The 15,937-nt window shown below is 34.9% G+C and overlaps 1 protein-coding gene across 1 annotated transcript in view; it reads left to right on the top strand.

Moving 5' to 3' along the window:
* Nucleotides 1–1,638: 1,638 nt before the first annotated feature.
* LOC138708841 (facilitated trehalose transporter Tret1-like) overlaps nt 1,639–15,937 on the top strand; it is a 46,593-nt gene continuing 32,294 nt past the window's right edge. The window contains exon 1 of the mRNA XM_069839076.1: nt 1,639–1,763. Coding sequence (XP_069695177.1) covers nt 1,759–1,763 — 5 coding nt within the window. The 5' untranslated portion in view covers nt 1,639–1,758. The remainder of the gene's footprint in view (nt 1,764–15,937) is intronic.

Below are 15,937 nucleotides of genomic sequence, written 5' to 3'. Positions count from 1 at the left end.
TTTAACATGATCATAATTTGCATAACATTATTTAATAAATATGTATTATAATGTAACATGAGTTATATGTACACACAATTCCAATTTAATTATATTTGAATCTACACTACATTGAAATTCATCATTTTATCTCATTTCTTGTTACAATTAGTATACTGTACATATAACTCATGAAATTTTATCACCATGTATTACACACTGTTCGTATTTGCTTTTATAAATCTAATTTAATCTAAGTTCAGATCACATAATTTTAATATATCTCATGATGCCCCACAAGGCGAAAACGTTTATATACTTTATATTCATGTAGCAAATAAATTTTTGCAGATAGTTGTGTCTTTGATTGAAATTGATAACATTATTTTATGATATTACTAGACACTTCTGAAACACAAAATGAATTGCACATTTACTGCTGTAAGCTGTACCTAAAGCAGGGAGATGCACTATCACCTCTACTTTTTAACTTTGCTCTAGAGTATGCCATTAGGAAAGTCCAGGATAACAGAGAGGGTTTGGAATTGAACGGGTTACATCAGCTGCTTGTGTATGCAGATGACGTAAATATGTTAGGAGAAAATCCAAAAAACGATTAGGGAAAACACGGAAATTTTGCTTGAAGCAAGTAAAGAGATAGGTTTGGAAGTAAATCCTGAAAAGACAAAGTATATGATTATGTCTCGTGACGAGAATATTGTACGAAATAGAAATATAAAAATTGGAAATTTATCCTTTAAAGAGGTGGAAAAATTCAAATATCTTGGAGCAACAGCAACAAATATAAATGACACTCGGGAGGAAATTAAACAGAATAAATATGGGAAATGCCTGTTATTATTCGGTTGAGAAACTTTTATCATCCAATCCACTGTCAAAAAATCTGAAAGTTAGAATTTATAAAACAGACATATTACCCGTTGTTCTTTATGGTTGTGAAACTTGGACTCTCACTTTGAGAGAGGAACATAGGTTAAGGGTGTTTGAGAATAAGGTGCTTAGGAAAATATTTGGGGTGAGGAGGGATGAAGTTACAGGAGAATGGAGAAAGTTACACAACGCAGAACTGCACGCATTGTATTCTTCACCTGACATAATTAGGAACATTAAATCCAGACGTTTGAGATGGGCAGGGCATATAGCACGTATGGGCGAAACCAGAAATGCATATGGAGTGTTAGTTGGGAGGCTGGAGGGAGAAAGACCTTTGGGGAGACAGAGACGTAGATGGGAAGATAATATTAAAATGGATTTGAGGGAGGTGGGATATGATGATTGAGACTGGATTGATCTTGCTCAGCATAGGGACCGATGGCGGACTTATGTGAGGGCGGCAATGAACCTCCGGGTTCCTTAAAAGCCAGTAAGTAAGTAAGCTATATCTAACCCCTTAAAATAGCGGATACTTAGTTGGTATGCAGCCTATATAAACTTTCCTTGAATGTAATTAACATGAACTGCAAATAGTACTTAAAAGTGTCTGTGAGTAGCGAGATAGCAACGGAGCAACAGTGAGATTGAAAACAAATGAAAACCGCAGCAATTACTAAGGAAAACTTTTGCCTCTAGAAGGTAGGTAGGAGTACAACATGGCAAAGTCTGTGCAAAGTATAATGCACTACTTGTTTACATTCTTTCCGCAGTCAATTAACGCGAGACAGCGCAAATCTGAACTACGGGCACTTGATTGGAGCGAGCGGAGACTCATTCGTGTCCCAGGCAGCGATCTGCGAGTGTCAACCGGGAGCTGTCTTCACGATGGCGTGAGTATACCACTAAACCTTAGCAACGCAGTCATCCTAGTTACCACGAGCCACATTTCGTGCTTTTAGTTTAACAGATGAAACGATATTCCACGTGTTATTTAGTCTATGATAGAAGAAAACATCATGTAGACTCAATTTAAAAATACTGAAATTTTATACGGTGAAACGTAACGGGAAATAAGCAATTTTTTAGTTTGTTATTTAACGACGATGTATCAACTACTATTGCATCAAGAAGTTTTATACAATATTCTTATTGAATTTGGTATTCCCAAGAAACTAGTTCGATTAGTTAAAATGTGTCTCAGTGAAACTTACAGCAGAGTCCGTATAGGCCAGTTTCCAATTCACTTCGGGCCAAAGCAAGAAAATGCTCTATCACCTTCACATTTTAACTTTGCTCTAAAATATACCATTAGGAAAACAGAGAGGATTTGGAATTGAACGGGTTACATGAGCTGCTTGTCTATGCGGATGACGTGAATATATTAGGAGAAAATACACAAACTATTAGGGAAAACACGGGAATTTTACTTGAAGCAAGTAAGGATATAGGTTACAAGTAAGGATACAGGTTTGGAAATAAATTCTGAAAAGACAAGGTATATGATTATGTCTCGTGGCCAGAATATAGTACGAAATGGAAATATAAAAATTGGAAATTTATCCTTTGAAAAGGTGGAGAAACTAAAGTACGTTATAAATGACATTCGAGAGGAAATTAAATACAGAATAAATATGGGATATGCCTGTTATTATTCGGTTGAAAAGCTTTTGTCATCCTCTCTGTTATCGAAAAAGCTGAAAGTTAGAATTTATAAAACAGTTATACGTGTATTACCGGTTGTTCTGTATTGTGAAACTTGGACTCTCATTTTGAGAGAAGAACAGAGGTTAAGGATATTTGAGAATAAGATGCTTAGGAACATATTTGGAGCTAAGAGGGTTGAAGTTTCAGGAGAATGGAGAAAGTTACACAACGCAGAAATGGACGCATTGTATTCTTCACCTGACATAATTAGGAACATTAAATCCAGTCGTTTGAGGCTGGCAAGGCATGTAGCATATATGAGTGAATCTAGAAATGCATATAAAGTGTTAGTTTGAAGACCTGAGGGGAACACACCTTTGGGGAGGCAGAGGCGTAGATGGGAGGATAATATAAAAATGGATTTGAGGGAGGTGGGATATGATTGTAGAGACTGGATTAATCTTGCTGAGGATAGGAATCGCTGGCGGGCTTATGTGAGGGCGGCAATGAAACTCTGGATTCCTTAAAAGCCATTTGTAAGTAATTAAGTAAGTCACTAGAATTGAAACAGGGAGCACGTCTCTTACTTTAAAGCGGTGACCTTACACCATGCTAACCACATTATTAGGGAGTCCCGCTACAATGTGAATTCCCAAATAAGCGAGTACGAAATGCGTCAAAGATCCCAAGTCGTGGTGGTGGTGGTGGTGGTGGTGGTGGTGGTGGTGGTGGTGGTGGTGGTGGTGGTGGCGGTGGTCTTAATGAGAGAATGGTAGTACTTGAAGTTAGCTATTTTACGACGAAAAACATTGACGCTGACAGAGCAATAGAAAACATGCATCTTCTGCATGGACTTGTAGAATGCAATGCAGTCAGGACAAATTTACGTAAAAACTTCCTTATCATGTGACAAACAGCTAAATGCTCTTAGGGAGTACATGAACGCTTTGCAGACTATTTTTTATTCCACTCTAATTGATAACATTGAAATGCTTCCCTAACTTGTGTAACAAGACTGTCAATGAATCCAACAGATATGTGATGTCTTTAAAAGAGCAAATAGTTGTGTGATTTGCTACCAGAATACATCCATGCCCTTGGGCAGTCAGTTTGAACATTTCTTCTTGCGCGCACTCTGATTTGAAGTCAAAAATACAAAATGGTGATGAACTTTCTATATCCTTTTTTTTTTTCTTCTAGCATAAAATAAAGAGAGAAACAAGTTGTATATTATGTTCATAGACCACCTTTATGTTTCGGAGAAATTGATTATTATTCATTCATTATTAGCACTACAGCCCATGAAGGGCCTGGGCTTCCTTAATCAGTGGAACCATTCATCTCTATCTTGAGCCCGTTGTCTCCATCTCTTGCATCCAACTCTCCGCAGATCATCCTCCACATCCTGAAGCCACCTCAGCCTTGGTCTTCCTCTCTTCCTTAATCCTCCTGGGTGTCCATATAATGCCCGTTTAGGTAGTCGGCCTTCTGGCATACGTTCAAGATGTCCCAACCATCTAAGTCTGCCTTTCTTAATGAAGGAAACTATACTCGGCTCTCCATACAGTTCCATTAGTTCTTTATTTGTTCTACTTCTAAACTGACCATTTTCAAAATGGGGACCATATATCTTTCTCAGGACTTTTCTTTCCCAAACTGCTAGCATATTTTCATTATTTGTTAAAACCCAAGCTTCGCTAGCATATGTAACCACTGGTCTTAGAATAGTTTTATAAATTATTTTCTTTGCAGATCTGGATAATGAACCGAGTTTAAATAGTTTTCCAATCCCAAACAGGCACAATTGATTATTATATCCAGAATTATTTTATACCTTCCGTTGGGACTTAGTTTAAATGCTAGTAATGAATAGGTATGGAAGAACGGGAGATCTTATTGCTAAGATTAATGCCCGTTCTCTTGTAAAAGTATTTGTTAGTCGATTTTGTAAATGTAAAAATATAAAATTTCGAGAAATTGTTTAGTAAGATTCTTTTTTTGGATTCTGCAACAAAACGGAAGTATTTGTATAGGCGTCCCAACGGGAACTGTTGGAACACCGAAATGGAGCATCTAAAAACGGGACTATAACGTTTTGAACGGAACGTCTGGTCGCATTATTTCACAGGAACTATCAGAGTCGTTTTCCTAGAAGATCTTAGTTCATTTACAGTCGCTTGTAGGCACAGACAGATATAGTGCAATGAAAGGAAGTCGCTGGCAACAGACTGGACATAGGTACGTCAGACTGCAAGCATGCAGAAAACGCAGTACATGATAGCAAAGCCTCGTCTACTTTCCGTCGGTAATTCTATCTTGGCTATCCTATACCTACAGGTAATCATTATTGTCGAGAACTAAAAATGGCATGTGTTGGGGGCATTAATGTGGCGACAGCTTCATTACATAGAGTATCGCCCATCCTCGGTCGAAAATAATGAACTCGCTTATCACAGACGTAGGAACTTAAGAGTTATTGCTATTGTCCGGTGAAGGCCATTGGGTACATGCTGTCTTCTCAGGAGTATTCACTAGTGTTGTCGACTATAGAAATATATACCGTGATGTACGATTATATTTTACATTAGACCTACTAGACTATGTGTGTGATTATAGTACGAGAATTTTATTTTGTATTAGTGCCAATTTCTAAAATATGAATGCAGCATTTGGAGTTAAATTAAATAATGAAATATCTATCGAGAAAATTACAGCATGATAACGTTCAGACACGCTGAAGGTTTAAAACAAACGAGATAAGGAAAATATCACGTTGCCATGGCTATGCGCGGAAAACTTTCGACTGTCAACAAAACAAGCGCTGCCTATACAAATATCCTCACATGTTATTTGTAATAGTAAATGCTATGTAAAGATCTAGCTACAGAGATAGAAAACAATATAGGTATCGTCCTATTACTAGTAAAACCAGTTAAATCCAGTGCTGTCATGGTAATTTTTTTCTTGGTCATACGCCCCACCTCTTATTCTCTCCCTTTAAATAGATTTTACTCTCCTCTCTCTAGCTCTCCTACTGTTATTTTACGATTTTTTTTAATATTAAAGAACAAGTAAAGAAATTGTTTTGCTTTACATTTTAATTGTACAAGTTTGATTTAAAGAATACACCATGTAGCACCACCGTAGATGCACACTTGTCTCGATGAATATCTTGGAGTATTTGCAGCACTTCTTGTTTTACAACCATTATTTTATATAATTCTGGGTTCCAGTGTTACAGAGGTGGACAATTTTTGTTTATGAACATCAAAGAAAATACATTAGGAACGGTAAGAGATGATCTAAGATCTGTACAGATCTCTGCGTACAAAACTTAGGTACCCATATGCTGTATGGTTCCATATAGACAAAATTTTATTTTCCCTATACGATTAATTAAAAAAAATTGTAGGTTCCCATACGATGTATGGTCCCGTATGGCCTCCATGACAACACTGGTTAAGTCCAATATGCAAGTTTTGTAAAAACAGCAATTCAAACTTTATTAATGCACGAAGAATCATAATACATTCTTTAAATAAATAATTGGTTTGTTGCTACAACTTTTCGGACTTAATCGATTTTACTATAATACAGAGCACGGAAAAACAAGTCGAGTACTGTACTTAAATTATTTTACACAAAAAGTGGACTTAATCGGTTTTACTAGTAATAGGATGATATGCATAGACGGTGCAGAGGTAGAATCAAGTGAGGGGAGGGGAAAACTGTCGATTCTACAAGAATAATGAAATATGGAGACCTCTCAATGTCCGTTAGACAATGTAGATGAGATAGATTAGGGAAAAACACAATATTATACAAAGAAAACTTGTACCAACTTCACTTTCTGTACGTATTTATAGTACGATTACTATTTGGTGGTCAGTAGGATCGAATAGCGCCTCTCTTGAACGAATCTAGGTTCCCAAATTTATCAAGATTAGAGAAGTTCATTTCAGCTGGAAACTCGACGACGACTGACGGCGTGCATTTCCCTGATCACATATAAATCAGATTGGTCATTCCCATGTTATGAAATGGTAACATATAAAAGAGAACAAACATAAGGATAGGGTGACCAGATTCACATCGATAAAGAAAGAGGACACAAAGCTTAAAAAACGAGAACATTGTTCGAAAAAAGAGGACAAAAATATTCTTAGGCTTAGGCCTATATTATACTATAAATTACGTCAATATCTATGTTATTGCTGTACAAAATATGTGCAGTACCGAATACATTTAGGCTTATATCATATTAAAAGCGTGTTAATATATATTTTATTACAAAATAATTACGAAAAACTTAATAATAATGATTTTACACTTAGTTCAATATGAAAGTCATGGGAAATATAATAAAATTATTAAAGAGAACAGAAAATATCTATTTAGATTTACATTCGCACCTCGATCTCTCGATTTACTAGCTACCTCTGAGCAACAACCATAACAAAGAGGAGCAAAGGGAGTTATGATCGTTGGCAAAGAGTATATTCCGTCGATGCTGCTGCCACCTACAGGCAAACTACTTGAAAAAGGCATCAAATCAGATAATTTCAAAATATCAGGCATACAAGTTACGAAAAGGAGGACATTTCTTGATTTTTAAAAAATCCGCCAGGATCCCGGACAAAGGCTTAAAAAGGAGGACATGTCCGGACAAAAGAGGACGTCTGGTCACCCTACACCGGGATCTCCAGTGTCGAAAATTATTTTTCTTGGTAACGAACGCTAGATGGAAGTACTGCTGCAAGCTGTTATTTCATGCAATTCAATCAGAGCTATGACGTGACTTTTGCAGTCGCTAGACGGCAGCATAGTGAAACTGATAAAAGTTGTTTTGATCAACAGGCTGATCAATCTCTTATATGTGATGAGGGTTACTCCAGAGCAGAAAACATTGAACGTTAGGTCTTTGCAGTCGATGTTGGAACAGTGTACGGAGAAATTTTTCCGTTCCAAATCCAATCTGTAAATGTAGAAGGAAGCTTTTCAATGTATAAAGCCGTACTGGAAGACAATCAGCAATCATTTACACTTGACAACATCTGTCTGTCATTTATTTATTTATTTATTTATTCAATGATTTATTCAATTATTTATTTATCCAATTACTTATTTATTTATTCAATTATTTATTTATTTATCCAATTATTTATTCAATTATCTATCTATCTATCTATCTATCTATCTATCTATCTATCTATCTATCTATCTATCTATCTATCTATCTATCTATCTATCTATCTATCTATCTATCTATCTATCTATCTATCTATCTATCTATCTATCTATCTTTCTCTATCTATCTCTATCTATCTCTATCTATCTATCTTTCTCTATCTATCTATCTTTCTCTATCTATCTATCTTTCTCTATCTATCTATCTTTCTCTATCTATCTATCTTTCTCTATCTATCTATCTATCTATCTATCTATCTATCTATCTATCTATCTATCTATATCTATCTATCTATCTTTCTCTATCTATCTATCTTTCTCTATCTATCTATCTATCTATCTTTATCTATCTATCTCTATCTATCTATCTCTATCTATCTTTCTCTATCTATCTTTCTCTATCTATCTATCTATCTATCTATCTATCTATCTATCTATCTATCTATCTATCTATCTATCTATCTATCTGTCTATCTGTCTATCTATCTATCTATCTATCTATCTATCTGTCTATCTATCTATCTATCTATCTTTCTCTATCTATCTCTATCTATCTATCTATCTATCTCTATCTATCTATCTATCTCTATATATCTATCTATCTATCTATCTATCTATCTATCCATCTATCCATCTATCCATCTATCCATCTATCCATCCCTCCATCCATCCATCCATCCATCCATCCATCCATCCATCCATCCATCTATCTATCTATTTATTCTAGCAGAGTTAATGCCATAGGGCTTTCTCTTATACTCTACCAGGTCACAAAGTGAATTTTAACAAAAAGTGAAAGAACAAAATTGAAAATATCCATCTCGGTACTGAAGAAACAAACAGTAATTATAACAAAGAGAATTGAATCCAGCAGTCATGTTAATGAAAGCTACAGTTAGAGACAACTTGTTTATTGTACTATAAATGTATTCCAATAAACTTGATTTGAGACAATTTCTATGTTTTTAAGTGGTTATTTTACGACGCTTTACTATGATTAATTAGCATCTGAATGAGATGAAAGCAAAAATGCAGCGAAATGAATCCAGGGTCAGCGCCGAAAGTTACCCGGCATTTGCTCTTAACGGGTTGAGGGAAAAACACGGAAGAAAACTCAACCAGGTAACTTGTCGCAAACAGGATTTTAACCCGGGCCCGCTAGTTTCACGGTCAGGCATCCTAACCATTACTCCACAGCGGTGGACAATTTCTATATGTATTTAAGCTCAGGTAATTTTTTTTTTTTTTAATTTTAGGACTTTTTTTAGTTTTTGGATCACAAATTCATTGTTTTGTAAAAATGTTTAATAACTTAGGGCCGTATTCATAGACATTTTAGCGCGGGCTTCCGGTGGATGATCAGCGTTTTTAGTATTCATAAACCAGTGTTTGCAATAGGATATGATCTGAATTCTGTACAAGTAACCAGTGGATAGCCGGGGCTATCTTAGTACGCTCATAGCGCGTGCTGCGAAATGTCTATGAATAGCACCCTTATAGACCATCAAAATTCTAATTATAATAATTACATAACTCTTTAGATCAACATAAAGTCTTGCCTCTTAGCCTACCCTATTTGACTGCTGTCTATTTGCCTCAATATTATCCGTAAATATTGATGTTAGCATGGAACTTTCTATCTTCAATTTCATCATTACTTGTCATCTATCAAGCTCCGATTTTCGCGTGGCTAACGAGAAAGACAGGCTTCGGCAGGAATCGTAGTCACGTGATTATCATGGTCTAGTCATGGCCATCTTGACAATCGCCTAATATAAGTATATGTTCAAAGTTTAAATTGGGAGATTCATGAGGAAGTACATTGTGTATCATCATATGGTTCTTTTAGACGGGCAGACATTATTGCTATCAACGGACGCTTAAAACGGGCTCTTGTTCTTGACCCTACTATCCGTTTCGAAAGAAACCTAAATCAGGCCACCGAGGTTGATATTGAGAAGAAGTCCATATATGAACCACAGTCTACTATATACAGTCGCGAAGCTCAATATGTAGTAAAAATGCAAACATGGGTAGTTGCCCACCACTAGGATCGCTACTATCGCCTCATCATCGCAGATCTCTCTCCTATAGTAGACGACAAAATATGTTACACTTTCGTTGTGTTCTTTTGGAAATATTAACACGTTCCTTCCATTATTGAAATATTAAATGCATAAAGTTAATTTATTATTTTAATGAAGTATATTAAATTCCACCATAAACTCGAAGATACCTGCAAGAAATAGGTTAATATTATTTTTGTTTGTGCAAAACGAAATGAAATTTACTATAATCGCTTCACTCATTCAAGATTATAGCGATAATTAACTATGAAACCAATAAATATCAATTTGCATTTCCCTTTACAACAATAATAATGGAAATATGAATTAATGGAGTAACTTACGTGTACCTGTACTTGTAGTGTAGGCTTACGTAGTTAACAAAGTGGGATGAGGTTAAGCAATAATAATCACACCAGAATTGGAAATAAAACGTGATCAATAAATTTTATTGTAACAGACTTTTTCTACGTCTCTAGTAAGTAACAAATAAAAATAACAACAAAATTAACAGCTATAATTAAAAACATCCTTTGAAAAAAAAAAGTAGGCTTAAGCAATAATAATGCCACCAGAATTGAAAATAAAACGTGATCAGTAAATTTCATTAAAACAAACTCAATTTTTCTACGTCTCTAATAAAATATTATTATTCCAATTATTGTATTTTAGCCATTAACATTTTCATTACAACCAATAACTAACAATTCACAAGCATCAAAGTGAAATACGCAACGAGCTAGCACTCGATGGAAATACGACACAGTCCAAAGTCGACCGTGGACAGTCTATTGTTTCTAGTTGCTAACCGATTGGAGCGCTTTATCACGAGATTTGCAAAAAACCACCTCAAGCTTCGCGACTGTATATAGTAGACTGTGTATGAACCTTGTCTGCCTTATCTTTCTCAAAAGTACAACGTCCCTCTTAACAATGGTCTGTCATTGGTTTGCTGTTTGGCAGTAGAGGTTCAATCACAAAATTCAAGTGGAATTATCTTAAGGAACTTCACATTCCTTTTGATTATGTAATGTCTATTCTTATAAATATTATCAAGGATTCTCTTCAAATATTACATCATCATCTGTATTTCAATTAATCCACTTATATTTGCCTTAAACAATTAACTTTCTTTTTTCTTTAATGTATCACATCACATTATATTGTACGTGTTTATTGTATTCAGGACCCTTGTAGTCACTCAAATTCTTTGAGCTGATGTCTATAATTTAGAAATTTATTATAAACCAAAGCAATTGCTATATTAAACTCATGTTAAACGTGCATTTATAAACTTATTCAATGTTGGCCATGTTATGACAACGAATGTGACGTGATTTTCGCTTGTGACATCAGAGTGACTGTTGTAAATTACATTACATTAACATTACTCCAGTAGTATTGTTAGTCGGGTTGACAGTTAATTAAACGACAGACATTTCTTTTAAGTCGTCTACATTTAGTTTGTACAGTATCACAATACAGTCATTATGGAACGATATCGTAGCGATTCGTTGAAGTAAAACAGTCGAATGCGCATATCTCTGCTGACGTCGCGGTTGCCTTGACTCCCAATAAACAGCTGACACGAGTCCAGTGAGACACGCGAATTGCTGTACGAGTAGGTCTACATCGCCGAAACTGTATTGAAGAAGCAGACACTATACTGTACCGATTTCATGTTCAAGAAGTCCACGCCTAAGCAGCCGTGGCGAAGAAGAGTTCGTGCGCCGAGCCACTGTGTAACCTGCAACGTGCATAGCACCTGTGGAGGGAGGCGAATACCCGAAGGGGAAGTGAACTAACTGTCTGACTCAGTAACGGATTTTCATTTTCCTTACGTCCAGCATTTAAATATAATTTTATAAGTACAAGGCTACAAACTAATGTTTCGTACGTACAACGAAAAGAGAAATGTACAAGAAAGCATAGGCCACATTATCACGACCTGAAATTAACTGTCTTCAGAATGTCTCTGCGACAGAGTTTCAAAATCAGGAATTATGTCATTTACTGCCAGACGTAGATGATCACGAAGGTGTTTGTCAGTCGTGATCTACGTTTGGTTTTAACTATTTTCATTATTGAAAATAATTTTTCACAAACGTAAGTTGTAGCGAACATGGCTTCAACAGAGCAAGCGAAAGAACGAAGCTTCGGATACTTATTTTTTGACAAATATTTGAAAAGTTCAACATCTGTCAAGTCCTTACATCTAGCTTTCATTGCAACATCACATTGTAAATCTATGAGTTCAAATTGAAGATCTAACCGCATCATTCGTACATCTGCTGAAAAAGGGTCGACGTACAGAGATAATAATAATAATAATAATAATAATAATAATAATAATAATAACAACAACAATTACCTTTCAATGTTTCATAATGTGGGTGACATGTAAGTTAGTATAATGCCGTTTCATGTTATACAACCGTTTTCCTTGCAATACTTGCGAACAAATCATACATTTAATATGCTCATCATATTGGCAGCAAAAAATGCGTCCTCCCATCCTACTTGAAACTTTCGTTTTTGTAGATGTACAGTACATGTATTGGAGAGAGACATTGCGACGATACGCCACTCGCAGATCAGAGGCAAATACAAGTGGAACGGAGTTTGACTCCAGTAAGTGAGAGGGTGGGGGTTGTGGGAGGTAGAAATCCACAGCTATCACTGCGAGCCACAGTGTGCTCGCGAGTTACATTTTCGCCGTGGCTACCCTAAAGTGACATGTATAAAGAAATATTGCACAATTACTACTAAACTAATGGACATTACCATAAAAATTCAACTAAACCAGCGGTCAATAAATGTAGAATACAGTAAAACCTTTCCAGATGACGGCTTAAAGAGATTTAATCTTTATTTATAGCTTTGAAGGATATTAGTTTACAATTAACTTAAAGCCTTTAAAAGATATTAAGTCTTTAAGCCGACCACTCCTCATAAAGACCACTTTTCCAGGAAAGACTCTCTATCCTCATAAGACCAATGCATTTTACCCTCTTTAAGACGACTATCCCTTTCCCCGATCAACGACCAATCCTGGTTCACCAGTAAGATATATGGATTTTTACAAAAATAAAATTAAAGATAATTGGACGTATATTAATATTTTATTTACTATAGACATTATGGAAAGACAGGTTGAAAGTATTTTTAATACAAGTTTATGAACAACCGTGGCTCAATGTGATTGAAGTATCAATCTTGGTTAAACTAGCGCTGAATTCGTTCCCTACCTACTCCGCTTGTGCACCTTCAAATGTCTTAAATGGTTAGGTACAGCTTACAGCAGTAAAATTTTGGAAATATTCAACTTTTTTTTTCCTCCATTACTGTATCTTGTACAATAATGAAAATTAGTATGTACAAAACACTGTCCTTCTGCTATATGAAAATAAATATTTGTACGATTTAAAAAAAAAAAAAAACTTTTTTTTTTTTTTCAAATTTCTGTTCACTGTGCACTGATGAAGCGTTTCCCACTGTAACTCTAAAACTATCCAACATTCATTCATTCATTCATTCATTCTATCATTCATTTATTTTATTCCATAGATCTTACATGAGCAATGAAGCTTTAAGATGTGGAACATGTCAACATTTTACAATATTACAATTACAATTTTTACAAATTTTTATAGTTTTACAATTTAGTAATTTTCTACAATTTTTACAATGTTGTACAATTTTTTTTTTACATTTTGGCGAGATGTAGTGAGATGAACATTCTTTGATGAAATATTTTGTATATACTTATGCATGTCATCTTTAGAATATCACGCAAGATCACTTTTCTACTTTTGATAGATTGTCTGATAAAAAATAAATTCATTTTTAAAAATGGTAAAATGTCAGTATTTTCTTCTAACACAAAAAAATATTATTTATTAAGGAATGTAGATAAAAGAGCATGATATTGTAAACATGAGTTTCAGCAATAAAATGACAGAGAGAGAACATGAAAAAGTTAACAAGTTTATGAGTTATGAAGGAAACGCTTCATCACTGCACAGTGAACTGCCACCATTTTGAATTTAAAAAAATATATATATAATCAATTTTGTTTAAATAGTAAAAATATATATATATATTTTTTCATATAGCAGAAGGACACTGTTTTACACATATCAATTTTAATTATTGTACAAGATACAGTAATGGAGGAAAAAAATGTTGAATATTTCCAAAAATTGTACTACTGTAAGCTGTACCTAACTCCTTAAGTCATACCAACATAACTTTGGTGACATTACAAAAGTTTCACGCTAGTATTCACTCACACTATGCCTTGCATATACGAACCTGTGACAGGTTAGTTTCGGTTAGGTTAGTTTAGGCTTTTGTTATGCCTTACATAGGCTACACGAATTTATGCAGGATTTTCAAATCCTAGTGATTTTTATTTAGTGATGTTGTTAGTACTGGCTAGTGTAATGGAGGACGTACAAACGAAGTTACATTATGAAAACTGTTTATTTATTTCATTATTATTTGTTGTCCTGCGATATATTCCAGTGGTTTTTGAATTAATACAAGTTTTGTGTTCTTCACATCACATCATATCGTGTGTTTTATATCCCAACGTTCCTTTCATTCACTAGAAACCACAACGTTTGCACTTCCATTACGACGCACCTCTCACATCAGATGTAATTTACTACATTTCCGAACAATTTCCTTTCCTTCAAATATATCTGTATAAAATCCTTAAGTTTTCAAATCCATCTCCATAAAAAATCATTTACAAATCCAACCATGTTCGCTTCCAAAATCACCGGAACTACTCCAAGGCTAGTTTCACCACAATCTTTAACATCAGTAATCTAAGGTGAGCTACCGGCGTAGCTCAGTCGGCTGAAGCGTTTGCCTGCAGGGCCGGAGTTGAGCTCGGACGTGGGTTAGATTTCCACATGGACTGATTACCTGATTGGGGTTTTTCCGAGGTTTTCCCCAAGCGTAAGCCAAATGTCAGGTAATCTATGGTGAATCCTCGGCCTCATCTCGCTATCACCAATCCCATCGACGCTAAGTAACCTAGTAGGCCTAGTTGATATATCGTCGTTAAATAATAAACTAAAAAGATCTAAGTTTCAGGTCTCGAATGGGAGAAACTACTCGTCTCTTTAGTTCACCTTAGATTACTAGTGTAAAAGATTGATATTTCACTCTTTAGTTCACCTTAGATTACTAGTGTAAAAGATTGATATTTCAATCATTTTGGGACGGTTGTTGATGGATTATAATAAAGTTATATTTAAAAAATGACTTACAAGACCCACGCCCACCGTACTTATAGGCCTAAAGCAGCATAAAACTGTAATTATAGTTCTTAAAACAAGAGTGCTTATAAAATTAAATGCATTGCAAAAGAATTAAAGCAATGTGAAAAAACTATTGCATAGATGAGATAATATAAAATGTATTATAATAAATGATGTAATAAGAAAACTATGTTTTCCAGGTTTACTTAGAAAGTAACTAGATATGTCTATACAACACACTTCAATTGATGGAGAAAGAAAGAAACATTGTCGGTATTAAAATTACTCACATATAACCAGCAAACTCTCGTTTCTCTGTTGGTTGAGCGTTATGTTAAAACACTCGTCGGAAAGAATATCAGCTATTTCAAAACCTTCAAATCACTCACGTAACACGCACCATCTGAACCAAAACATACTTGCACCAACGCTATGTCCTTCCTCTCTATTGAAAATGAACTGAAGCATGACGAAAGAATGGATTTCATTTGTTTCGATAAAAGAATTCGAGATGATTCGATTGTGCTTCGATTGTTCATGATACTCTGAGACTTCTATACATAATCATAATACTGCTCTGAACATACTCAACTGCTATGGAAAAAGCTTTTATGTACGATCGTGTTTTTTTATTGTATTTACAGCTATTGTTGATAGGTCTTGAAAATTAGAATTCTCACAAGAAACTTGTTAGGAAAACCATTCTTCATAACATAAAACTATACTGAAAGAGACCCATTATATTGCACTTATTGTTATTTAGTTACCATCAGTATAGTTTTCCGAAGGCTTTGGAATAATATTGCTTTAAATTTTCAATGCAAAATATATTGTATTTGCAATTTTAAAAATATGATCGTGCAAAAAATGTTGTAGCCTACAGTACACGTTTGT

This window comes from Periplaneta americana, chromosome 11 (genome assembly GCF_040183065.1).
Source record: "Periplaneta americana isolate PAMFEO1 chromosome 11, P.americana_PAMFEO1_priV1, whole genome shotgun sequence".
Classification (NCBI taxonomy): Eukaryota; Metazoa; Arthropoda; class Insecta; order Blattodea; family Blattidae; genus Periplaneta; species Periplaneta americana.
Note: the sequence above shows the minus strand (reverse complement) of the source record. Positions and strands in the feature narration are given on the sequence as shown.